Source organism: Quercus suber, unplaced genomic scaffold (assembly GCF_002906115.3).
Source record: "Quercus suber isolate HL8 unplaced genomic scaffold, Cork oak 2.0 scaffold_257, whole genome shotgun sequence".
Taxonomy (NCBI): Eukaryota; Viridiplantae; Streptophyta; class Magnoliopsida; order Fagales; family Fagaceae; genus Quercus; species Quercus suber.
The window spans coordinates 744,671-771,369 of record NW_027069713.1 but is presented as its reverse complement, the minus strand read 5'-3'; the positions used below and the strand labels follow the sequence as shown (position 1 = coordinate 771,369).

General features: G+C 34.0%; 2 protein-coding genes and 1 pseudogene across 2 annotated transcripts; 1 reads left to right on the top strand and 2 right to left on the bottom strand.

The window, feature by feature from the left end:
- Window positions 1–889: 889 nt before the first annotated feature.
- On the top strand, window positions 890–8,251 carry LOC112016919 (pentatricopeptide repeat-containing protein At1g28690, mitochondrial). The gene is made up of 3 exons (XM_065781118.1): window positions 890–1,126; window positions 3,011–4,690; window positions 7,556–8,251. The coding sequence occupies exons 2-3, from the start codon at window positions 3,099–3,101 to the stop codon at window positions 7,770–7,772; spliced, it is 1,809 nt and encodes a 602-aa protein (XP_065637190.1). The 5' UTR covers window positions 890–1,126; window positions 3,011–3,098; the 3' UTR covers window positions 7,773–8,251.
- Window positions 7,837–10,185, bottom strand: LOC136070754 (ABC transporter G family member 42-like; annotated as a pseudogene).
- A 14-nt stretch (window positions 10,186–10,199) lies between these two features.
- Window positions 10,200–25,510, bottom strand: LOC136070752 (ABC transporter G family member 36-like). The gene is given in 15 exon segments (XM_065781138.1): window positions 10,200–10,381; window positions 10,498–10,651; window positions 10,878–10,987; window positions 11,216–11,376; window positions 11,488–12,083; window positions 12,479–12,780; window positions 13,110–13,200; window positions 13,433–13,519; window positions 13,522–13,565; window positions 13,648–13,807; window positions 13,961–14,045; window positions 14,266–14,475; window positions 14,601–14,755; window positions 15,817–16,000; window positions 25,449–25,510. Coding segments are annotated over 15 exon segments (2,583 nt in total).
- Between the last annotated feature and the right edge of the window lie 1,189 nt (window positions 25,511–26,699).

Genomic DNA, 26,699 nt, shown 5'->3' with positions numbered 1-26,699 from the left:
TTTCATTGCAAATGTCTCTCATATAGATAAATTTGATTCAATTCGCAATTACCTTTTAAGTCATTGTTCATTTAAAAAATGTAAGAACATTCTCAGATTTTTCTTGTATTTCTTATAAAGTTTTTAAAAGTTGTGTATTTTGGAGTAACTAAAAAATTTACCCCAAATAGAAGAATCCTCTTATAGAATAGTATAAAGAATTGATACACGTTATTGTTAGTTATTGTTTAAGAATTGATATTTGCATTAATGAATTTTTTAAATCTAAAATAAACACCAATTGTCTAAAATACCTAGAATTAAAATTAATTCCTATATTTTTGACGTGTCGTATCTTAGTTTTTGAATAAATATTGTATCGTTTACATTGCATTGTTTTGTATCCCATATCGTGACGTGCCCCATATAAGTTGTATGGTACAACATGGTATGGAGAGAGAGAGAGAGAGAGAGATTTCAAAGAAAACATTAGATTTCAATTGTCGGAGTTGCCAGCCTGAGAGAATGGTAGGGTGGGACTAGAGAGAAAGAATGACAATAACATTGATATGTGGTGGGCTTTTTTTTTAACCGTTTTAGATATTTCACTTGCCTAGTATTTTCATTTTTCACATCTAATAAAAATGAGAGAGAATAAGAGTATTTTAAATAAGTAATTCTTGTGCCACACCAAAAGGCACAAAATTGGCCACAACTCGCCCATGTGGTGAGTTGTGGTTAGTAAAAATGTATTTATTAGTGTGATACAAGAATTTTTCATTTTAAATGGAAGGGGAGCGAGACCCATTTCACTCTCAAGTTTCATACAAGGAATTTGGGTTATTCAATCAAAACCCACCAATAATTAGGCCCAATTTCGAAAAGATCCAAATTCCTCTTAAACTGGGACCCAAGCCTCTCCACTCCTCTTTGAAAACTAGCCTAAATTCAATTCAATTTTGAATTCTTTAGCCCAAGCCTCTTCAGAATTTCTGGTCTTGGACAAACATAAATAAAATTGTTTGTAATAGAAAAAGCCAGCACACTACTAGTACCAGCAGCAGAGGAGAATCACTGAGCCCGTAAATACATACCGACCCGGATAAAATGGCACGTGATTCTGCGTTTTGGTTTCGATTTGTTTGAGGTATGTGACTGAGCATTTGTTTTTTTGAGTTTAGATTCGAATTGGGTTTTTGTTTTTTTGGTTGAAAATTTAATCATTTGGCTGAAGTTGTTAAAGTTTCGGTTGTTAATGTTCTGTTTGTTACAATTATTAAAACTGAATGTAACATAATTGATATTATACACCTTGAATACAGCTTTGGAAAAAGGATAAAAAAAACGTATCAATTGTTTGTGCCTTTCAATAATGATGATAAATGTATAGGAGAGGAGTTCTGGCTAACAATGATTTCTGTATCTTGATCGAGCTATGAACTCTAGTTAAGTTAAAAAAAAGTTTTATTGGTGGATTTGGATTTCAACAAGCTAGGTTACTTAACTTATATCATATTAATCAAAAGTCCAGAGAAAAAGAAGGAAATGGGATTTGTTAAGAGCCCATTCTGCCGAAGACAGCGAGACAATGTATATATATGACAAGAGAACTATAGTATGGTAGGCAGGCAAGTAGAAAGAGAGCTAAAATGCCGATTGTCCCAACAGCTTAAACGGTAAAGAAATGATGAATTTAATCATATAACAATAATTCTAACACTCTCCGTGAATTTAGGACCTCTCGCTCTGATTCCATTTAGGAACTTATGGATTTAATCATTTAACTATAGTTCTAATAGGAATGTATATAATTGCAGCATTTACATACTTAATTCAGACAATTTTTTTTTATAATGAAGTTTTTGGAATTATTGTGCCTTCTAATATGTAGCCTCAACCACTGTTTGTAATGAAGGGATTAAAGAACTAAAGAATTCTAAATGCTTTTGAAATTCAGAGTTGCTGTGGTGTACAAGAAGTTGATTGGGGTATTCATTTCTAAGATTGTTCGGCAATGGTTGTGTTATTTGGTTGTAAGAAGAAAATTCCTGAGAGTCTAATACCACTGTACAATACAAGCATAAAAGAACAATTGGTGGCTCTAGCAAAGAATGAGTATTTATAACTATAACACATCTGTTTAACTCAAAAAGTCTGATGGCACTGTATTATAAGCATTTTATGCTATGTATTGTAATACCAGTGTGTTGTAAACATTTGATTCTTCTAGGTAAGGTTGGAAAAGTGGTTCTCCCGATGATCGTAGTATTAGGATAGCTAATATCATTTGTTCCCAATTGTGTCCAAGTTGTTTCTAGATGATGTAATTTGGGCTGCATTTCATGCATATTGACATTCTTTAATACCCATTTTTATGATGTAATATGGGGTGCGTTCACTGCCGTCCGCTGGTTTTGTTTCAACTCTTTGTTTGTATGTTTTACACTAGAAGTGACTGAATTAAATTGATATATAAGATTTAGTTTTAAAATAATGCAAAAATGAAAGTTGTGGCTCAGTGGAGAAAGCATTTTATTTTCAAGTTGCTGTTGTAGGTTCGAATTTTGAAATCCATCTAAAGGCTAAACTCCTTCATTTTTTAACTTTCCTTTGCCAAGAACCATAGTCAACTTGCACTTCTTGGTGTTTCCGATGGAGTTGTCTAGGATTTGAATTCCCTCCCCCAACTATGGAATTATTGTTTATTTTTATTTTTACTATGCTGTTTTGTTTCTCTAGATTTATATTTTTATTTAAATAAAATTTCTTTCTTGGGTCCCTATTATGTCTCTTAGAACACCAATTCCCTCTTCTTCAGCTGCTGCCCAACACCCCTACATAGTTCTTCTTCTCTCTTTCTCATTTTTGTTTTCGTATCTTTCGCCATTGTTTTCTTCAAAATACGTTGATCTATATTAGGTTTTAGGTTCTTTATTATTATTGTTGTTTTTGTTGTTGTTGTTGTTGTTTTTCCTTTCAACAACTGTGATTTTGATATGAACCTAGCTAAATTTGTATTTTAATTTTTCAGTTTGTTAGAAATGCCCCATGGTGTGAGGTTTGGGGACTATGCTTTCTCAAGCGACTCATAAGCAGCTTGTATCAGATCAAATAGGAAGATGAAAAATGCTAGAATACCCATAATTAGATCCTCCTGTTTCTCATCATCACGGAAACACAACCTCCTGGTCCCACCAAACCAAACTTTCCCGCCAACACAAGACTCTTTCTCTCATCCAACTGCTACCTCTTTATCCTCTGCTCTACAGCAATACATCAACTCAGATAACCCTTCCTATGGCCAAAAGATACATTCCCATATTCTCAAAACTGGGTTCAGACCCAACACCAATATCTCCATCAAACTCCTCATATTGCATTTGAAATGTGGCTATATTAAATATGCACGCAAAGTTTTTGATGAATTACCTCAGACAACTCTTTCTGCTTATAATTATATGATTGGTGGGTATCTCAAACATGGGTTAGTCGAAGAATCACTTAGTTTGGTTCGTAGGTTGGTTTATTCTGGTGAAAAGCCTGATGGGTTTACATTTTCTATGATTTTAAAGGCGTCTACTTGTGCTTGTAAAGTTCCTTTGCTGTGTAGTTTGGGAAGGCTGGTGCATGCACAGATACTGAAATTTGAGGTTGAACCTGATGATGTTCTTTATACAGCACTTGTTGACTCGTATATTAAGCACGGGAAGGTTGGATATGCGAGGACTGTGTTTGATATGATGTTGGAAAAGAATGTGATATGTTCAACATCTATGATTTCTGGTTACATGAATCAAGGCTCTGTGAAAGACGCTGAAGATATATTCAGGAAGACAATGGAAAAAGATCTAGTTGTATATAATGCAATGATTGAAGGTTACAGTAAATCAATTGAATATGCTAGGAGATCAGTTGAGGTTTATGTTGACATGCAACGGTTGAACTTTTGGCCTAATATATCTACATTTGCTAGTGTTATTGGGGCCTGCTCTGTGTTGGCAGCATTTGAAATTGGTCAACAAGTCCAAAGTCAACTTATGAAGACTGAACTTTTCACTGACATTAAATTGGGAAGTGCTCTTGTAGACATGTACTCTAAATGTGGACAAATTGATGATGCACGGAGAGTTTTTGACCACATGCCTGATAAAAATGTGTTTTCATGGACTTCCATGATTGATGGATATGGGAAGAATGGATTTCCAGACGAAGCACTTGAGCTTTTTAGCAAGATGCAAAACGACTACCACCTTGAACCCAATTATGTTACATTCCTAAGTGCTCTATCAGCATGTGGACATGCTGGGCTAGTTGATAAAGGGAAGAAAATTTTTGAGAGCATGGAGAGAGATTACTTGATGAAACCAAAGATGGAGCATTATGCTTGCATGGTTGATCTCTTAGGACGTGCAGGAAGTTTAAAGCAAGCGTGGGATTTTGTAAGAGGGATGCATGAAAAGCCCAATTCTGATGTTTGGGCAGCTCTGCTTAGTTCATCTAGGCTGCATGGCGATGTTGAGATGGCAAGCATAGCTGCAAATGAACTTTTTAAGTTGAATGCTGATGGTCGGCCTGGGGCATATGTTGCACTATCCAATACTTTGGCAGCTGCTGGGAAATGGGACAATGTAAGCGAGCTTAGGGATGTAATGAAGGTAAAAGGAATATCCAAAAATACTGGATACAGTTGGGTTGGAACCGACATTGCTTTGTAAGTTTTTATATTTGAGTAAAAGATATAAACTGAAACTGACATTTTTAATTAGGGAGACAGTCTCTTTTAATTGGTTTGAGCAATATTTCAAATGCAGATGCTAAGTATCCAAGGATTCTAATGGTAAAAAGTATTTTGACATGGCCTTGCTTGGTGTTTTTCTGTGTTAAATTTCTTAGCATCCTTTTCATTCAGATCAACTTAATTGGAAAATCTTTCAATGTAATCTTTTAAGAAGCTATCTCTCTCTCTCTCTCTCTCTCTCTCTCTCTCTCCCCCCCCCCCCCCCTCCTCTTTTTCTTCCCCCATATTTAGCTGTGTTATCTTTGCCTTAGCTTTTGTGCATGCTTGGAAATTTGCCGTAAACTTGTATAATTTGGATAGGGTAGTAAAAAAGCAATTTTTTTTTTGTAGTGGCTATTTGCTTTGATTATTGTCATTTCTTTGTAAATTAATTATTTGTAGTGACTTTTGTTTGTTAATGCTATGTTTTGTTTTTAGAGCTATTAATTTTTGTTCTCTTAATTTTCTTTGTGTACCTTTTCCTGGTAGTTCTTAAACCATTTGTCTTGGTAAAATGAGGTTTCTCACCTCAGTTTATTGTAAAAACCTTTGAAAAAAAAACAGCTTCATGAGTCTTTTCCTTTACAGTTATGCAAGATGTTTCCCATAATAGAGGGAAAAGTTTGCTAAGTAATATATATTTTTTGATAAGTGCTAAGTAATATATTTTAAAAATTAACGAGTTAAATTGACACAGTTTTGAAAATATTTGGAGGGTATAGCCTTTTTATTGTTAAAATTATGTTATTAAAACATGAATTAACTCAAGATTTAGACATAAAAATCCATAAGATTGCTCACTTTACCAATTATCCTCCCCCTCCCTCACCCTCTGTCGCAACCCATTCCTACTGTCACCACTGGTTGCACCCTCTGCCTGCTACCCATTTTGTCCCTTTACTCCACTTTCAACTTCTTGATCTGCTTCTTTGCATACGGCAACGCCACTGCACTGAACTGCTCCCTTCAATCCTCTCTCTCTAACTTTGCGAAGACAGTTTGAAGGTGAGATTTGCTAACTTTGCCAAAGATTTTTATTTTTAAATTTTTTTTATAGATTTAATCTTCTAATCCATTATGGTTTGGTTATTTTGGTGATGATCTCAGCCACTCCTTGTCCAAATGTTCTTGTAAGTGTGTTAGTCTGCAACTCTCGAATCCAGGTAAGGTAATAGATTTTCATAGTACTCTTTGTGTGCTCCGATATTTTGATTGTTTTGTTTTGTTTTTGTTTTTGTTTTTTGTTTTTTTTTTTAAAATTGTTTTTTATTTATGGAGGATGGACTAGTTTGGATTATATTAATCTTTATGTTGTGAATTTGACTGTAATTGTTGGCATTTATGTCTGGGTAACACCAACCTACTGTGAATTTGTTTTGACGTATTGTACACAAGGTGTTTGATGAAGTGATTTAGAGGGTCTAGGTTGTGACTTGTATGGCCTTGCCCTTTATATTTTTGTGAGACGTGAAGCAGTTGAAGAGCTTTTGTCATATCCTTTGAAGATGAATGTCTGCTTTGGGTTCTTGGGTTAGACTGCAAGCACAAATTCCAATCTTGTTGTAAAGCCTTTAACTGCTGATGCAGTTTGTTTTGTTTTTCTTTCTCTTCCACATGACAGCCCTTATGTTATGGTCCGTTATATGACAGCCCTTGTCTTGAACCTCATATGTCAAGTATGTTCTTAATTACAAAGGCTGGACCTAGCTAAGATAATAGTTAATTATTACTGCCCTTTTCTTAATTCACATTTATAGTGTGAATTAAGATTGGCTTCGTTTAGTAATGATGTGCGAGAATTAATTTAAGTGGTCTAAATTTTGATGAGACGCAGGAATGACATTCTCCCTTCCTCTTTCTAAGTTGACATTCTGATGTAGGACAACCTAGGCTTCCCACCTAGATTATTCCCACCGTAGACCTTAGGCTTCCCACCTAAGGTATTTGGGTTCACCACCAAACAAACACAATGCAATCTTTGCAAATAATCTCAATAATAATAATAATCATAGTCTGTTAATACAAAAGAAATCATCTGGATCTTTATATGCAAGCTTCCAGGAATCATAAAGATAAGGACAAACTCTCCTAAACAAATCTTAATTTGATAATCTTAAATAATTTCAAATACTAATCCGATAATCCTAAACAAAGGATAATGATGAACAACTAATCCTAACCAACTCAGATACCAATCCAGACTAAACAAATAACTACGTTACAATATGAAATTATCCACTGAAAATCTAAAATGAAATATTGAAATAACATTTGGTTATGCTCTTGCATTACATTCTTTGCCACAATGGCTACTTGTTGCTGTTGAGATGGTGAATTTGTTTCTAATTTTTTTCAATTCTTTCTCTTTTCTCTAAGTACCTACAGCCACTATGTCAATCTATTATTATAAGGACTAAAAAAGTTATAAAACTGATTTGTATATTTTTGTAGTTTTCAAAAAAAGAAAAGGAAAAAAAGAAAAAAGAAAAAGAAATCATCTCTTAAAACTATGAAGTGGGTGGCTGTGTTGCAGTGATATATAAGCGGTGTGGACCTGCGCAGTATAAATGTAGTATAGAGTAAGCCTGTATGGAACAAGGGATTCAAGCATAACTTTGTTCGTCTTAAAAGAAAAACAAAGCTAAGATGCAACCAGTTTGTTAGAATTTTTAAATGATTCGTTGTTGGCTTGTTCTTTCCCCTGCATCTGGTCTCATAGATTCTTTACAAATTTACAAGAATTATAGTGGCAAAAAATAGCTACTAAGTGGTCACATTCTAATTCATACACTTCTTCAGCTATCTGTTTTGGAAGTTCATTGTCTTGATGCAGACTGCAAACATGAGGGCGAAAAAGGCAGCAAATGTGACTAAAATTGCAGCAGTTGGCCCCATGAAGTTCAGGTCGTACCCAAAATGGTTTTCCACATACCATTTGATGGTTGGATCTGGCACAATTCCTGGCACTTTGATCGTTGCATTTATGTCACCATACTGTGTCACAATTAGTCCATAAACTGTCCATGCCACTGGGCAGATATAGTAATACCATGTCCACCACTTGGGGATTCTCTGAAAGTTCAAATTGTAATTGTATGTGAGGAGAAGTGCTGATTTTAAAGGTTATACAAAGCAGTGGAAATGAAATTACCGGTTTGGGGATGAAAAAGCCAGAGAAGAGAGTGAAGAGTGCATAGAATGCTGATGCAAAGATAGCAGCTGTTTGATGATTTGGTGTGATTGAAACCGTCATCATTCCATAGTATGTAAAGTAGAGGAAGGAGAAGAAGGTGATGAAGAAGAACCAGAAGAACTTTGCTACTGTCCATTGAAAGCTCACCATCGCGTATACTACAAGAGAATAATATGTAGTCTGAACAAATATGTACGGTATTTCAACAATCACCTGCATAACAATGTCAGAGTTTAATAGACTGGGACAAGTTCATAATATTTAATTTGTAACACTTCAATTGATCTTTATTTCTTAGTGAAGACGCTTTTTTGTCACCTGTGCTATGGCATATGGTAAAGCCGAGTACATTCCGGCAGCTCTTTCTCGATAAAACACTGTTCTTTCAACAGCTACAACTGGCTGCACGGTTGAACAGTTGTTAATTCCAACAAATAGGACAGCAACATACATTGCTCCAATGATCATGGTGAGATCAGTTGTGTTCTCCCTAAACAAAAAACACAAGAAATAAGATAGTGAGCTAGTATATGATACTACTGGGCTTTATTCAGCAGAATCTCCACTGAATCCGAGTGGGCGTATATGCTAACCTTTTGGTGCCAGCCTGCCAGAAAATTGTCCCAAGAAAAAGGGCAGCTGCTAATGTGAAGAAGTATCGAACAAGGTTATAATGAGGACTTCTCCAATAAGTCCACCAGTGCTTCCAAAGGCAGGATTTGAATTGGCCCCATGTGGACTGAGAGTACTGAGTAGGAAAATGGAGATCTGATGACCCCTCCAATGGAGTACTTAGTTCTTTTACTAGAGCCTTTGTTTGTCTGTTCATGCCATATAATGTTAGATCCAAAACCCACAAAACTTACCAATTCCAGAAATTGTTACTGTTTTTGTGACATGTAAAATACTTACTGAGACAAGGATGATGATTTGTAATGCTCAGCAAAATCAATTCCAAGTCGGACTTCAGATGCGACTGAGCTCACTTCTAGCATCCATGTTGCTGGGTTTTGTTTATTTCTAATTTTACTGACTCCAGGAATTGCCTGCAATTACAAATCAATGGTGAAATTAGAATGTATTTTAATTTATGTTTCTATTAAGAAGAAGAATTTTATAAAATACCTCAAAGTATTCAACAACTTTGCAAGAATTCTGACCCAACTTTCCAGAGTAGATGACTTGTCCTCCTCTCTTCATCAATAGCAGCTCATCAAAGGATTCAAAGATATCAATGCTAGGCTGATGAATTGTGCAGACTACTGTTCTTCCGGTGTCCACTGTATTCCTCACAGTCCTCATAACAATGGCTGCTGCCCTTGCATCAAGCCCTGAAGTTGGTTCATCCATAAATATGATTGAAGGATTAGCAACAAGCTCCACTGCTATTGTCAACCTCTTCCTTTGTTCTGTGGATAAACCAGTGATTTCCGGAAGCCCTACAATATTATTTTTGAGACCATCGAGTTCTACTAGTTCTATCACTTCATCCACAAAAGCCTGGAAAGAACCCGCAAATGAAAATTTTTAGCTATAGTAGTTAAATTCAAACTATACATTTGACGTGCTATTGACATAATCTTGATTCTTACCATTTTTTCTTTATCGTTGACTTCTTTAGGGAGTCGGAGGAAAGCTGAGTAGATCAAGGACTCTTTCACTGTGACTTGAGGGGAGTGAATGTCTGTCTGCTCACAGTAACCAGAAATTCTTGCAAATGTTTCCTGCTTCTTGGGAAACCCAGAAATTCTTATATCACCTTCAATGTAGCCCCCTGTTTTTCGCCCTGCAAGAACATCCATCAATGTTGTCTTTCCAGCCCCACTGACTCCCATCAAAGCAGTCAGGACTCCAGGTCTAAATGCTCCAGTCACTTCCTGAAGCAACTGTAGCCTATCCCCTTTCACACCTTGATCCCTCATTTCCTGTACATTAAGAGTCATTCAGGTAGTTAAATACTTAAATTAGATACTGTAAGTGATGTCCTAATACATACTAGAATAAAAATAACACCTTATAGAGAATTTACAAGTTAAACTTGAGAATACTAATGAGATATAGAACAAGAAGAATATATTCTTACTGAGGGCATGTCCACATAGTAGTTTACACTGTCAAAGGACATGGTTAGAGGTGTAAAAGGAAGAATCATTCCTCTCTTTGAAGCAACCTCATCTGCAGCCATACTGCTAGGTTCCTTGGTATTGGACTCACCACTTGTTTCAAGGCATTGCATTTCTCCTGAAGATTTTAATTATATGTCAGAAACTCATGGCGTTGATTGAAATTGGGAGCAAGGTTAAAGTTCTTACTCATCTGGTTTTCATTGATGGACCTATTAGATTGCAGTTTTGGTTTTCCCTTTGTTTCTCCCATGCTGGATTGCTCACTTCCTAGTTCTTCAGAAATAATTGGTTGTGGCTTTCCGAGAGCTATCAACATGAAATTTGAACATGTTAAGTTAAACTATGAGCAAAGAGGCATACATATTCTACCTAGAATGAAATTAAGAGGATAAAGTTAAGTCTTAAAAGGTTCTTAAACTTACGATTCAGGTACATGAGTGAGAAGGTAAATAAGATGTTGAAAAGGATGGTGAAAGCCAAGAGAGCTGTTACCCCAATCCAATACCAGTAATTGTGGTGGGGAACATCAAAGTTGTTCAACACTGCCACACCCAACTTTGTAATATTGTTTGAAGCCTGCAATGAAATGGCAACAATTTAATCAGTAAGTTTTCTTTCAGTTTTGTGATTTAAAAGCGATGTGCTGAAGTTGTATTTTGTCTTCTGAATCTTGAAATAAAATCCATATGTATGGTCATATACTATTTTTCCTTTGTTATTTTCACAATTGCACTTTAGTGCCCTTTTACCATGCAACTTATTTAACAAGGAATATTTTGTGATAATTGTTTGAATGACATACCAGTTTGTCCATCCACCTAGGAGAAAGCATCTCATTGACAGTTAAGGCATTGAAACCATACGATAGAGGTGAAACCCAGTGGCCCCATGACCACCATACAGGAATACGCCCTGTTGCATTCATTGCAGCATTATGTTAATTCATTAAACCAGCATGTACACTTGTTTCAGCTAAGCTAGTAGATTTGCTTTTCCACTCAACAATTTGTATTTTAAACCAGACTGTAAAAATGCAATCTTTAGTAAAGCATAATTACATTAAAAAAATGAATGCTCCAATCTATGTCAAAAGGCTCAACCTACAGTTTATCATCATGAAATAGCTGAGAAAAGACAAACCTTTTGGAAGGATGAAACCTCCAAGCAGGAACAAGAGTAGCAGAGAAAGTGCTCCCCCTGTATGAGCAATGATCATAGTCCTACACAACCCAGCCATGAGCCTAAATAGCCCAGCAGCCATTTGTTGGATCAGAAAAACTACCAGTAGTTGCTTGAAGAACCTGGAGAAAAAGAAAAGGTACATATCAAACAATTTTCCCACCGACATAATTGTCATTTATGCTAAAGTATTTTAAGCACATATCATGATATTCTGGTGTAGTTCAGCTTACCTGCTAGCTTCTGGTGCGTATCCAATTGTATAATATGTCACGACTGTCCAAGCTATAGACTCTAAAACTGACATGGGAACATGAATCAAGAAATTTGGGATGGTGAAAGCCCATGCAGGGTAAAATAAGAGATCCCTTTGCTTGTAAAACACTGGAAGCCTCATAATAGCTAAAGAGAGCTCAGCAAAACCATTGAACATGTTGACAATCATGGCAAATATAATTGCAGCAACATATAGGGACCCATCATCATATGTTTTATCCAGTGTAGTCCTCAAGAACACAGTTGATGCAATGACTGCGACAACTATAATTTGAACAGTCTTGAAGACATAAACAGGTGCAGTCCTCTTGATCAAGAGCCACTCCCTATCAATAGAGGCTTTGAGGAGCTGCATTTTTGGGATCGAGTATTTTGAGAAAGCAAGAGCTGCTCCATGGCTTTCTAACTTGTCATTCGAGATCAAAAGTGTATTCTGAAGCTGTGCACCAACGTGGAAAGCCTTAAACTGGCTTGCAAATTCAGTAACAGATATGTAATTGTATGGGCTGTTCCTATCTGCCCAGTATTGCTCTTGATCCTTCTTTGATGTAACCTGCAACAAAAATGCACAGCATATTAAAGCATTAGATTGAACGGATTTTAGCTTTTTTACACAAATATGTGGCATATTCATTATCTATTAGCAATTATCATAGGGACACTGATTTCAAGTCGATGCCAAGAGAATCATTAAGCTTAGACAATTATATTGTTTGCCTTCCTAATTACTCTGTAGCTACTACATGGTGCAGCAATGTAGCCAAGTTGCAAACAGTAAATGATTATGGTAGGTATTGGTAGAAATGATTCAAAATAAGCCTATTGACCAAACAGTGAGTTCCACTTCATAGTACAGAGATATTTGGTTATAATTATCACTTCTAGTTAAATGTTTAACGCAGCCAAGTGAATTTTTCATGTTGCCATATATTGCGTCTGTGTAGTTACCTCTTGCAAAAAATCAGCAGTGCCCTTTCTTTCAGGGCACTCGAACCCACAGCTCTCAAAGAATTCCAGTACATGCTCTCTCGGTCCCTGATAAATGATCTGACCCTCTGATAGGAGAATAATGTCGTCAAAGAGATCGAATGTCTCAGGATCAGGTTGCAGGAGGGACATCAAGAAGGTGGTCTCAGTAAGGTGCGCAATCTGCTGCATGCATTTCACAATTTGAAATGTAGTGGAGCTGTCTAGGCCAGTTGATATCTCATCCATGAAAAGTGTTCTTGTTGGTCCAACAACTATCTCCCCTGGGCATTAACCAACATCAAGGCAATTAAGGACTCCAATTTCAATTTTTGGACATATTAACCATTTAATCATGTAAGTAACAGGTTTCACAACAGCATATATATTATTTTGAAGATCTTGCTTTTGTTTAACAACAATATATGCTGTTCAGTGCTAAATAAATAAAATATCATATAGGATTTGTTATGGGTTTTGTAAATCACATGATTTAGAATCAAATTTGATTATGCATGGTTAAAATTTGTTCAGATCAACATTTTCTTGAAATATTAAAAAAAATGAAAGTGGAAAATAACTTCATGTCCAATGTCAGATAAGGAAAATTAACCTGTTGTTACTCGCTTCCTTTGTCCACCAGAAATTCCCCTTTTCATCTCATCTCCAACTAGTGTGTCCTTACATATTTCAAGCCCCAAGAGCTGTTCCATACAACAATTTACATTGCTTTAGTTAAGATATGCAACAACTCAAAAGATGATCAACTATAAATACCCATAGACGTGCTCATTTAAGAAGGTAGTTTTCAAAGTGAATACAAATGCATATATAATTTATTGAGAATTTTCAAAGTTCACTGTTTTGGTGAAACCAAAACTTGACAATTATAATAGAAGGAAGTCTACAATCTCAAATATTAACCCTCATACTTACCTTGAGAGTGTAATCAGTAATTAGACTGCTTTCAGCTCCCCCCATTGCAACTGCCTGGACACCAACAAATAAAATAAACCCAGAAATTAAATTCCCTCATTCTTCTGCCTCCATGAAAGCTCAGTTAGTAGATCTAAATTAGTATAACATGGATTAGTTTTGAAATAAATTTTTTTATTATTAAAGGTAATTACAATATAAGTCAATTTGATTACCGTATCTGTTCCCAACTCCTTGGAACCTTGCTGAATAATCTAAGGTTTCTTTAACAGTAAGATCACCCAAGTGAACATCATATTGGCTAATGTAGGCAGATGTCTTCCTTGGCACAAACTCATCAAGCCTATGACCATTGTAAGTGACTTGTCCTTGTACCTAATCCACAAAAAAATGATGTTTACATTCATCACTATTGTTAATAGCTAGGTTTAATTGATTGATCAAAGCAGTAGCATAAAATTAAGGGCTTGACCAACTGGATAATAAAATTGAAGTGATCTAAAACAAATTAAGGTTCTGATAACTTACTTTCAAGTTTGAGTCTAACTTTCCTGCTAGTGCCAACAAAAGGGTAGTCTTTCCAGATGAAGGAGGGCCTAACAAGAGGGTCATCCTGCAACAAAAAAATAAATCAAGAAATTTTACAAAAAAAGTTAATGCTTTTAAAACAGCATGAAAATGTTCATTGGAATTGTGTCAGGAGCTTGATACATCATACATATACATATATATATATATATATTTTTTTTTTTCACATCTTTACACCATACCACTATAAAGAATCAATCTTGAAACCATTCTTGATGTAGATTTTGTTACATTATATTACGTACCTTGATGGTTTTATGATCCCATACACATCTTTAAGTATTGTGAGCTTTCTTTTCTCAGCCAATCTGATTCCACACAACCCAAGAGCCGATTCTGCGATGTTTCTTGCCGTGTTCAAGAGAGTTGGAAGAGCCCTGGTGCCGATATAGCAATCGGCTTCTATATGTAGATGGTTGAATCTAACTTCTACTGTTGGTAGTCGGATCCCAACTCTGCATCAGAAGATTTGATAATGAATTCATGGACAACAAATTTCACAATCAGCAAGAACAAGACAGCAACAAGAACATGCAGATACAAGGAAAAAAAAAGCAAAATATTGTTGACTCAAACTTACTCATCAATACGAGCTCTTAGTTTCTTTAAGAATTTCTCATTATCTTCCTCGGGAACCTTGAAATTCCTCTGAATGAACTCTTCTCTGTCATTGGCATCAAGATTTCGAACATCCACCACTTTGTTCACTATCTTGGCCTCATCGTTCTGATCACCCTCCACAGCATATTGCAATATACTAGTTCTCAAGCGATCGTAGGTGGGAAGGTTTTGTATGATGGTAGCCCATGCTAAAGCCGCCTCCTCATCTTCTCTTCTTGATGATCTTGAAGGACTTGGAAAAGGGTTCTGCACATCCGCGTTCACTATCTCGCTCATTTTGTTCTATATCTCTTCAATGCCCTCACTAGTGAGAGAGAGAGAGAGAGAGAGAGAGAGAGAGGAAATTCTACTTTTGATGTGAATATGTGCCATGCAAACGAATTATATATATATATATGTGTGTGTGTGTATGTGTGTGTGTGTGTGTGTGTGTGTGTTGAAGTGGAAGTGAGACTCATTTGAAGCAGGAGTTCCGAGAGCATTATGAGCGTGTAAGAGTGAGGCGGCGGGACATGCAAAGATAGTGATACGCACAAAAACATATATTATTATGTATATTATAAATTTATAATATACATAATATATACATGATCACGTAAGTATTTTTTTTTTTGGTATTAATTTTAACGTAAAAAAAAAAAATCTAATATCAATCTAGCTAATAAATATAAATTCTTTTTGTTGTTATCTTTTTATCCTATAATTTCTAAGTTGATTAAAAACTTTAATTTGATTACAATTCAAACTCTTTATCCAATCTCTTCCTTTACTTTTTATTCTTTGGATAAACACTAAAATTTAATATAGAATTATGATTAACGTTTATGTAAAGTTCTAACTAATTGATACACATGAGGCCTAGACCTACGTTAATTGATATAGATGACACATTTTTATCTAAAAAATTTCAAATTAGGTGCATGAGATTGTTTTAAAAAAAATTGTAAATAAATCATCTTTAGATAACTTTAAAAAAAAGTTACATTGAGTTTTACTTCTTCTTCGTTAGATAACTTTAAAATTCTAAACTGATTATAACTTAAAAAAAAATCTATCCTATTCCTTATTAGCATCATTCACGTTTACTTACTTATTTATTTATTTTAATTATTGCTAACGTTCATGTCATTGTTGTCAACATTTTTTTTTTTTTTTTTTCATTCAATCTATATGACATTTTCATTCTGATGACCCTCCACAGCATATTGCAATATACTAGTTCTCAAGCGATCGTAGGTGGGAAGGTTTTGTATGACGGTAGCCCATGCTAAAGCCTCCTCATCTTCTCTTCTTGATGATCTTGAAGGACTTGCAAAAAGGTTCTGCAGTTCACTATCTCGCTCATTTTGTTCTATATCTCTTCAATGCCCTCACAACTCACAAGTCCCTAAAAACCTTTCTTTAAATATCTAACACTCTTATTGAACTTTCACAGAGAGAGAGAGAGAGAGAGAGAGAGAGGAAATTCTACTTTTGATGTGACTATTGTGCAATGCAAACGAATATATATATATATGTGTGTGTGTGTGTGTGTGTGTGTGTGTGTATTGAAGTGGAAGTGAGACTTATTTGAAGCAGGAGTTCCGAGAGCATTATGAGCGTGTAAAAGTGAGGCAGCGGGACATGCAAAGATAGTGATACGCACAAAAACATATATTATGTATATTATAATATACATAATATATACATAAATTATGTATTTATAATGCAATTTTGCTTCTAGAATAATACTTCATTAAGATGTATTCGGATCTACTAATCAAATAATTCCTAAAAAAAAAAAAAAAAAAAATTCTACTAATCTAATCACAGTCATTTGTCACAGTAATTTATGAAGATTACGTAGTAAAATTATAATATCTCTAGCATTATCATTAAAATTCTACCCATTAGATAATTTTATTACTGGTGAATTTTTTTTAGAAGAATAACGTATGGTGAAATTTGATTGGCCTTTTTATTATTTTTTTGGGTGGTTATGGGCACATTTTAGGCTGTCCATAGGGTTTTTATTTCTTCATGACTGGTCTAATGTCGAATAATCTATTTTATGCATAATCTTTGCAATTCTATTTTTTTTTCTAGCTTTCAAAATTTTAATTGAATGGGCTTCGGGCTAGTATGATATGAATTCATTGTTAAAAAAAAAAAAAAAAAAAAAATGCTTTCATGACTGTGCCATGCCATCCCTCATCTATTTGATGCATAGTCTCTATAATTCTATTTTTTTTCCCTTTCATTTTTTTAATTGGATGGGTTACTGCAGGTTAGTATGATGTAGGAGTTTGATGCATATATAAGATGTATGATGATGACATAACATGGTACGGGGGGATGACATGACTCGAGTGCCATGTGGCTCTTGCGTGGAGTACTTTTGTCCTAACTGGCTATATGTTACAAGAGGCCACCCAAATCTAATGGTTGAATTTCACATCATATGATTATTATTGTAACTAAATCCACATGTATCAAGTTTGTTATAATATTTGACAATGGGAAGGAAAATTTGTTCACAACACATCCACCGATCACATGCTAAATTTTAGAAAGAATGGTGTTTATTACATACATTTGTACACAATTGTATGCATAAGTAAAATGTGCATTAATGAAATTGTGATTTTAAGTCACTATTTCCAAGTTGAAAATTGTGACTTTAAGGCTACGTTTGGTTCAATGTAAATCGAATTCCGAGTGTAAAATGAATGCAGGGGTAAATGAATTCCCATAAGAAAAATAAAATCTGGGTGTTTGGTTCTACAATGGAAAATAATCCAGAAAACGTTTTTTGGTATTTGGTAACATTCTGACAATGCTATTTTCCTACAAATGTTTCACATTTTCTAAGCTATTTTCCCAGTTTCGAAACAAATTTCATAATAGAAAATTTCAATATATAAACTTAAAACAAACAAACAAAAATCAAAACAAAACCAAACAAAAATCAAAACAAAACATTTGTTAAACTCAAAAACTCAGTCAAACGGAGAGAGGGAGGAAGAGAGAGTTATCGACAATTGAGGGAAAGGGAGAGGTAGATCGAGAAAGAGAGAGATCGGGCATGGGTGGGTCATGGGTGCGATCTTGCTGGTGCTGGGGTGCGATCTCAGTGGTGTTTCAGGTGGCGTGATCTCGGTGGTGCTTCAGGCGGCACGATCTTGCAAGTGTTGGGGTGCGATCTCGGCGATGCTTTAGGTGGTGCGATTTCGTCGGTGTTGGGGTGCGACGAGACCCGTGCGATTTGGGGTTGGGGGCGGTGGTGCTTTAGGTGGCGTGATCTCTTCTTGCTCTTTCTCTCTCTCTTCTATTTTCCAAGTTTGGAAATCATTTAAAGGTAAAATAAAAGCTGAATTGGTTTTACGGGTGATGAGCTTATTTTACAGTCAATGGGGAATTCAATTTCTGTTTGACCCAATTTTTTGTAGCTACCAAACATACAGGCTGGTGTAAAATGATTTCTTAAAATCATTTTTAGGTGAAACAAATGCAGCCTAAGTCACAATTCTAATGCATATTTTGTATGTGTACGGCTGTGTACAAGGGTGTGTGTAACAAGTAACAACTATCCTATATAAAGAAGTTAGTAGGAACTCATGCATGGCCTTCCATGTCCACTATCTCATAGTTAGTAGTAGAAGGTTAAGTGTAAAATTTAACATTCTTTGCAAAAAGGTAAGCTCTTTATCAAATGACTATATTTCCTTAAGCTAGTGAAAATTGACTTTTTAGGATTAAATTATTTCAAAATTAAATAAAAATGGTTATGGGTATAGCATGGTTAATTGTTTATGCCTTGTTATTTCAGTTATTATATATATATGCGTATAAAAGCAGAAATTTTGCAACCAATCACAAAGCGCCACATGCTGTTTAGTGGGTCCTATTGACATTATTTAGAGACCAATAGAAATATTCAAAGTGTTTCTAAATAAAAATTGTAAAGAATACTCAAGGGCCAATCACACATCGACATGGCTGTGTACAAGGGTGTGTGTAACAAGTAACAACTATCCTATATAAAGAAGTTAGTAGGAACTCATGCATGGCCTTCCATGTCCACTATCTCATAGTTAGTAGTAGAAGGTTAAGTGTAAAATTTAACATTCTTTGCAAAAAGGTAAGCTCTTTATCAAATGACTATATTTCCTTAAGCTAGTGAAAATTGACTTTTTAGGATTAAATTATTTCAAAATTAAATAAAAATGGTTATGGGTATAGCATGGTTAATTGTTTATGCCTTGTTATTTCAGTTATTATATATATATATGCGTATAAAAGCGGGAATTTTGCAACCAATCACAAAGCGCCACATGCTGTTTAGTGGGTCCTATTGACATTATTTAGAGACCAATAGAAATATTCAAAGTGTTTCTAAATAAAAATTGTAAAGAATACTCAAGGGCCAATCACACATCGACATGTGTTGATATTTAATTTAAAATGACATGAGCAGTCAAATTAAATACTGCCATGTGTTATTTTAAATTAGAATACTATGACTAATCATATAATGCCATGTGTCCCTTGGAGAACAAGATATAAAGTCCTTCCATTCAAATCATGACACTTGTCACTAATGTGAGCCAATCACGTGCCTCCAAATCTCTTTAAGACTCTTATAAATACAGACCCTTCTCAGTCTTGTAGAGGGGTATTTAGAAACATTCAGAGGTCTTGAAACTCTGTCGGAATCAAGCTCCAAAACCTTCAAGAACTTCACGTTTGAAGACGAATAAAATTCAAAGAAAATTCATTCAAATTAGCCTTCTAGATCTAAAAGTTCGTTAAAATCAAGCTCAAAAACCTCCATAAAAGCCAAGAAACTAAAATTAGTGAAGCTCTACGAATCCAAGCCTTTAAAACCCCAAGGAACTTCCACTACAAATCTTCAAAGACAAAGAACATTCGAAGAACATTCATACAAATCATTCTTCCAAGTTTCAAATTTTTATTGGAATCAAGCTTCAAAGTCTCCAAAAACTTCAAAGACTTTGATCCATCGAAACTTTAACGGATTCAAGCTTTGAAGTCTCGAAGAACTTCCACCACAAATCTTCGAAGATCAAGAACATTTGAAGAACACACGATGAATGAGAAATATCTAACAAACATACAGCCAGAGATTCATTGCAATTTCTTTCCAAAGACCTTTCAATCCACTTCCCAATCTAAGTGGAGGACATGTTGAGTTCGAGTCAAGACTACATCGATGCAAAACTTGAATGAAGACTAAGGAGATTGAACCAGAAGATTATTCCATTGTATTAGAATTTAAATATAGAGAATTGTACTTACAAATTCATCAATACAAATTTACACTTGTAAAACATATTCAATTGTTTGATTTTCAAACTTGAGAGTTTGTGTTTATTACCATATGTATCCATTACTAAATCAAATGGACATGACAAATTACCTATTAAAAAAAAAACTCCAAATTTTAAATGGACAGAGTCCATTACAAATTTTATCTACAGATATTAATGGTGTGACAGTTGATGGTGAATGAAATATTGAACCTTTCTTTTCATTTATTGTAAAGTATGCAACGTAATCGCACCAAAATCCTTTCTCAATAATCATGACAAATATGATGAATTTTTTATAGCAAGAATTTGCTATTAAATGGTATAATTTAGATTACATGGTGTTGTAATTATTCATGGTCAAAGGCTATCGCTTGTATGATATAGCTTTGGCATCACCCTCCAATCCATTGTATAATAGCTTTGGCCTTTTTTTTTTTTTGAAGCCAGCTTTGGCCTCTTTATACCATCACATTTTGAAATGTGTAATAATTATTATACACTCTTTATTACACACATTGTACACATATTATCACATGAACTAGAATCGTATTTTCAAAACATGATTTTAAAAAAGAATGCATACATAATTCCATTGTATAATAGCTTTAGCCTCTCTATACTACCACATTTTGAAATGTGTAATGATTATTACACACTCATTGTATGCATACTATACTGCATGAATTGAAATTGTATTTTCAAAACATGATTTCAAAAAGAAATGCATACAAAATATGCAATAATGAGTGTGCAGTAACCTCTATCGACTCTGCACGTGTAAAGACTAAAGACTACTCATACAACATTGATCTTAAATGTGTCTTGAAGGGGTGGCTAGCTTCCATATGGCTTTGTTCTCTCGTGCTACCAGTATGCATGTCATTCGATAGAGGCTTAAAGGCATTAAGCATCTAACAAAATAGAGAGAAAATTGGGATTGAAACTCTCTAATTCATTGAATTAATTAATAGTTATTAATATAATGAGAACATAGGCCTTTTCAGTTCTATACCGTTATACGATTTGGCGGGAAATCAAAACAGAAAAACTAACTAACGGTTCTAGAATTAGTTCCAAATCACAGAAAGATAGGTGTATTAGTTAATCACGTTCACAACACGTGTTATAGCTAATGTTAATGATAGAAATATAAGAACGACAGGTAGCTTAAGTCCTAGTGAGGGTAAACGACTGTAGCTTAGCTTCCGACTTTTTTCTTTATAAACTTGCATTATTCCATGCATGCACTACTAATGCATTTTATATCATGCACGTAATGACGTAAATAATCATTTATATTAGATCACGTTGGTTTTGCTCTTGTATATATATATATACCTAGTACTCTGTATGCTTCATTTCAATTCAATATATATATATATATATATATCCCTTGCCAACTCTATATGTTAGACTAATCATATATGGTTTAATTGTTATTTGCTTCGTACTTGTCGTGGCCTTCACATATGGACCCCTACAGCTACAAAGCAAGTTTTTCATGGTTGGGATAGTATATATCTCTGCACACCTTTCACGTACATGAAAATTTGGAATTTCTTGGTATGTTCAAGTTGCCATAGCTAGCCTTCTCCATATTGGTGCGAGGTGATGATCGAACTCCATTGGTCTTTGCTTAGGAATTGTTGAGCTATATTATATAAGATAATAAGGGGCTATATATATATATCCTAACTTCACTTACAATAGAGTTCACAATTTGGGAAATATTTAGCTTTATAAACCTTAGAGACAATGGACGAGGTATATATTATAATTAAGATAGGCGCACTGCATGCATCGACCTTGTTTTGCCCATCTATATATATATATATATATATTAATAGGTAAAACTTAGAAAAAGTTCAATTAGAATTTGAAATTAAAAAGTAAAATTAGAATCCAATTTTGTGTTGTGTCTAAATTTATGTGGGACCATACTATAATTATCTACTTAAGTTTTTTAATCTTTGTTCAAAGTAAGTTAATGAGTGCATGCAAAATACTAAGAATTTAATATTAATGAACTATAAATAAAAAAAAAAAACCAATCACATATACTCAATAAAAATCACCACACAACAAATATCATCACACGTTCTATCTTATTAAAAATTAGAAAAAAAATGATTATAAATAGTATTAAATTTAGGTAAAAAATTTAATATGTGATTAATTACATCTACTTTTAAAAAAATAATTTGACTAATTATTTATATTTTTATGATAAAAATTGTGTTTACTTTTAAATGTATCTATACATATGTATGTGTGCTATTTTTTTTTTAAAAATAATCTGACTAATTATTTATATTTTTATAATAAAAATTATGTTTAATTTTAAATGCATGCATGCGTTTGCATTAGTTATATGCTAGTATTTCCATAACGAAAGCTTGTAAATTCCTGATCTCTAACATTATTTTCTACACAAGCCTTGCTGTCCCTTTCTCCTCGGTGACCCCACTAGAACTTCATGTAATTCCTTCCAGCTCTTCATATGGAGATTTTGACAACCGAAAACAGCTAATCACGTAGGTAGTTAGTGCTTGTGCATGCCTCTAATTTGCTTATCACTTTGTTCCTTGATGCATACTTATCAATGCTAAAAAAAAAGAGAATTCCTCAAAAATTTACATGGTAACCTTTCCCAAAGGAACAACATGCCCATATTAATATATATACCCATGAACTATTAAAAAAAAGGCAAAGTTTAACTATGAAATTAGTTGTAATTTAAGTTTACAACCTTACTCAATATCTTTTTTTCAAAAAAAACCTTACTCAATATCTTTAACATTACTACATATTTTAAAAATGTAACTATTGAATTGCATGTTCTTTACACTTTTAATACATATGTCAAATTTTGTGACAACGGATATTATTTACTATATGATCTTTAATATTATATTTTATGTATAATTTTAAATTACAAAAAATTGCAATTTAAACAACTTATTGATGACATAGTTATTGATCTTTAATTTTCTAAAATTTTTGCAAGCACGAAAGATATAAGAAGAAGATGTAATCCAATGATAGATTTGTCAAAATTTACTTCCGATAAAAAGATATTGAGTAAGGTTGTAACCATTAATATATAGTTAATAGCTTATATATTAATGGATTCCAAACACATTAATCAAAACAAATCTAAACTACAAATCAACCAAAACTAAGTCATATTGTGCGCAAGGTAAGTATTTGCTAGTGATTTCAATCAACTTTCCTATTTAATTGTTTCTAACCCCAGAACAAACAAAAGCAAATTATAAATTCATCAAACGATAAATATAATTAACCAATCAGTCAATGGTAGAGTCCTGGAGTTGTTCTCCCATTGAATCAAACGATAAATATTGGAGTGAAACAATCTATTTATTAAATTTGAGAGAGATTTCCTTTAGAGTCCGGTTCTATACCATGAAAAACCAAGACTAAAATCAATCTTTTTGTTATTTCTATAATGGATAAAAATTTTAAAAAAGCAAATGTATAAAATTGAGAAGGTTTGTTGTAGGAGGCAAACATTTTGTGAGAAGGTTTATTGTAGAAAAGGACAGGAATGAAAGGAATTAAAAATACAAAAAATACCTTGATTTGAAGAAGAAAGGAAATCACAACCTTTGAGATTGATTGGGTATATGTTGTTGCAGCAAAGGAATGTTACAGACTGAAGAAAATTTGGAAACTGAAGATTACAGTTAAGTGCATATATGAGAAAGAGTTTTAAGGTTTTTGTTCTGTTTTGACTGTATGGTTACAATGAATGATTTTATAATTTTCTTTGGAGTGTGACGTTTTAGGTTGGTTTTTTAACATGTTTGATTTAAAAAAAATTCTCAAATGGTGTAACAATCGAGCTTTTGTGACTTAAAATTGTCTTCGTGGCAAAAGTTTATGTGGGTACGTTTCCTACGTATCAAAATAGGCTTAACTATAGGACCTCATTTTCCCTCACCTACTGCTAGTATTAGAAGTATTAGAATAGATATTGATTGTATAAATTTGTTACAGCACATGGAAGTTACCAAGCCAAAAATTTTGGCACAATGAAGGAGATATTTTTTGAAGTCTCAACAGTGTGAAAATGGGTTTTTATTTATTTATTTTTTTGGCATTTTCAGGAACTTTGAGTTGTGTAAGTAAATGTGGAAAAGTAAAAAACCTGTGTAGCTGGCACCAATGGATTGAGGATTATGGAACTGAATCATTGTTGCCATTTTATATTAGTGATATTGTGGTAATACTTTCAGTCTTAAATTCTTGAGATCTTTAGGTGTAAGTCTATTGGAAATATGTAGAGTTGTTATAGCATAATTATTGACTAATACAAGGTTGAAACAGAACAAAAAAAATTTTTTTTGGGGTGGGGTGGGGGGGGGGGGTGGGGTAAGAATTGATAAAATAACACTAACTGAATAGTAATGAACTTTTTTTTTTGAAGAGGAATAGTAATGAACTTACTAAAAAAGGCATCCTGCATTCAGATTTCTCTAACTAAACTGAACTTATTATTAAAAAAGACGTCTCAAGTTTCCTACAAAAATAAATTGAAGCCTTATACAACTATCATAATTTTCAGTCAAGGATGGCTTCTATTACATATATATATTGTTGTAAAATAGCGAAAGCTCAAATTACCAAGATTGATTGGGAAAATATTTTACACTTGTGAAATATCTCCAAACTAACAATAGAAACAAAGAAAATTAATCCAAAAGAAAATAAACACAAAACACCAAGAATTTACGTGGTTCAGCAATTGTCTACATCCAAGGGCGATGACGAACAAATTTCACTATATCAAATTTAGAATAATACAAATTGGTGTAGAGACACTTTCAAAAATCCAAATCTCAAATACACCCATATAGCTCTCTCTCACAAATACAAAACCAAAGAACCAAATACAAACCAAAGAACCTACAAAGTTGAATTTATTCAACAATGTGTTGGGTTTATTCCGTACCAAATTTGCTCGTAATTTAGCATTTAGAAACCCTATATTTAGGTGGGAATAATGTAAGAGTTGTGCATGAGAGAGTGTAAAGATTTGATAAAGAGTGTGCAACAAGAAGGTGACTCGCAAGTGGTGCCTTGCCAAAATGAAGCACAAATGGGAGGCATGCAAGAAGTTGAAGAGTCAGGAGAGCTGGATCACTATAGGACAAAAAGTACAGTCTGGCTTGGTCTGATAACTAGTGATTGAAACTTGTTACTCATCCCAGTCGCGAAGTGACTCGCCAGTACACCCTATTTTGCTGAAAAATGACTTTTCACATTCCATCTCATAACCTACTATAAATACCCTTATACCCACGAAATATATGAGTGAGAGAGAGATCTTCTAGAGAGAATTTTGAGAGAGAAATCCTAGAGAAAAATAAGATCGATTTATTCCCAATCTTACACACTTGATTCTCTAAATTCCTCTACTCTCACCCTCTCTATTGTCATACCTATGAGAGGATTATAAATCAAATCCTTACCTCACCAAATTCAGAGTAGTGAGAAGGTTCTTGATGTTTGGGAAGCAGTTCTCTATTGTCATACCCATGAGAGGATTATAAATCAAATCCTTACCTCACCAAATTCAGAGTAGTGAGAAGGTTCTTGATGTTTGGGAAGCAGTTCAAGAGAGAACCAATACATATTGGTTGATGCAATGGGCTAACTACGGGATTTGGAAAGTTAGAGAAGATATGGTTTGGCGTAACCTTGTTGGAGCAAGAAATTTAAAGGGCTTAGGTGCATTGGGTAGATTATGCTTAGAGGGTCTATTGCTATTCATGTATCCCAACTGATTTTTTAGTAGATTATTTGTCGCTTGGAGGGCGATAGTGAGGTTTTTCGCCGAGTTCTTTAGTTTCCTTTTCGATAACATGTGCCGATGTTATCTTGTATTTGCATATCTTTTTCCCTTACTCTTAGTTTTTAATTTCTGTTGGTTGTAGTTAATTAATGGCTTAGAGTAGTTTGCTAATTTGGCTATTGTGTATATTTAATATTTTGCATATATATTGTTTGAATATAAGTTTGTATTGGAAAATTTGTTTTTGGGGGTCTAAACATTCACAATTGTTTTACACACTAAGTGAGTTTTCAGAACCAAAAGTTCACAAATACTAAATATGAATACTAAATACCGAATACCAATTGTGCACAAATCAAAGAGAGAGCCACAAAGCAAATCCAAAAGTTACAACGCACCAAGAGAGAGCAAATCACTATACCGCAGAACCAAAACCAAGCGGTAACAAACTTCTCTCACTATTCCAAATTGCAACCCACAAATATCAAATAACCAAAAGAAGAGAGAACCTTTTTCTCACACACACTCTCTACTCTTTCTCTCTAATTTTCCATAGCAGCACTATGCTTATATAGGAGATTTGAGTTGGCTAGTATATTCAAAACCGAGAAGGACTAGACTTCTTTTCCACATACAAAAGGAGAATCACTCCTATTCCAAATGGAATTTCAAATCAAGTAGTAGACAAGACTTCTAATAGAGCTTAATAACTTCAAACAATAGTAACTCAAAAGGAATAAAATTCCTTTCTTATCCAAATCCAACAAGGAGTCAGAACTCCTAATTCAAGCCATATTCTACAAATCTCCACCTTGGCTTGAATTCCATCAAGCCTCACAAACAACATTTGTAGACCACCAAATACAAATCCTTAACAAATATATATAGGAATCATTTTGATTAGTAGAAACTGCTATAACAAGAATTT

Excerpts from the sequence above, each read along its gene's own strand:
- LOC112016919 (XM_065781118.1), top strand. The coding sequence starts at position 3,099 with ATGAAAAATGCTAGAATACCCATAATTAGATCCTCCTGTTTCTCATCA. Across the intron at positions 4,691-7,555 it reads GTTGGAACCGACATTGCTTT|CTATCTGTTTTGGAAGTTCA; the intron begins GTAAGTTTTTAT and ends ACACTTCTTCAG.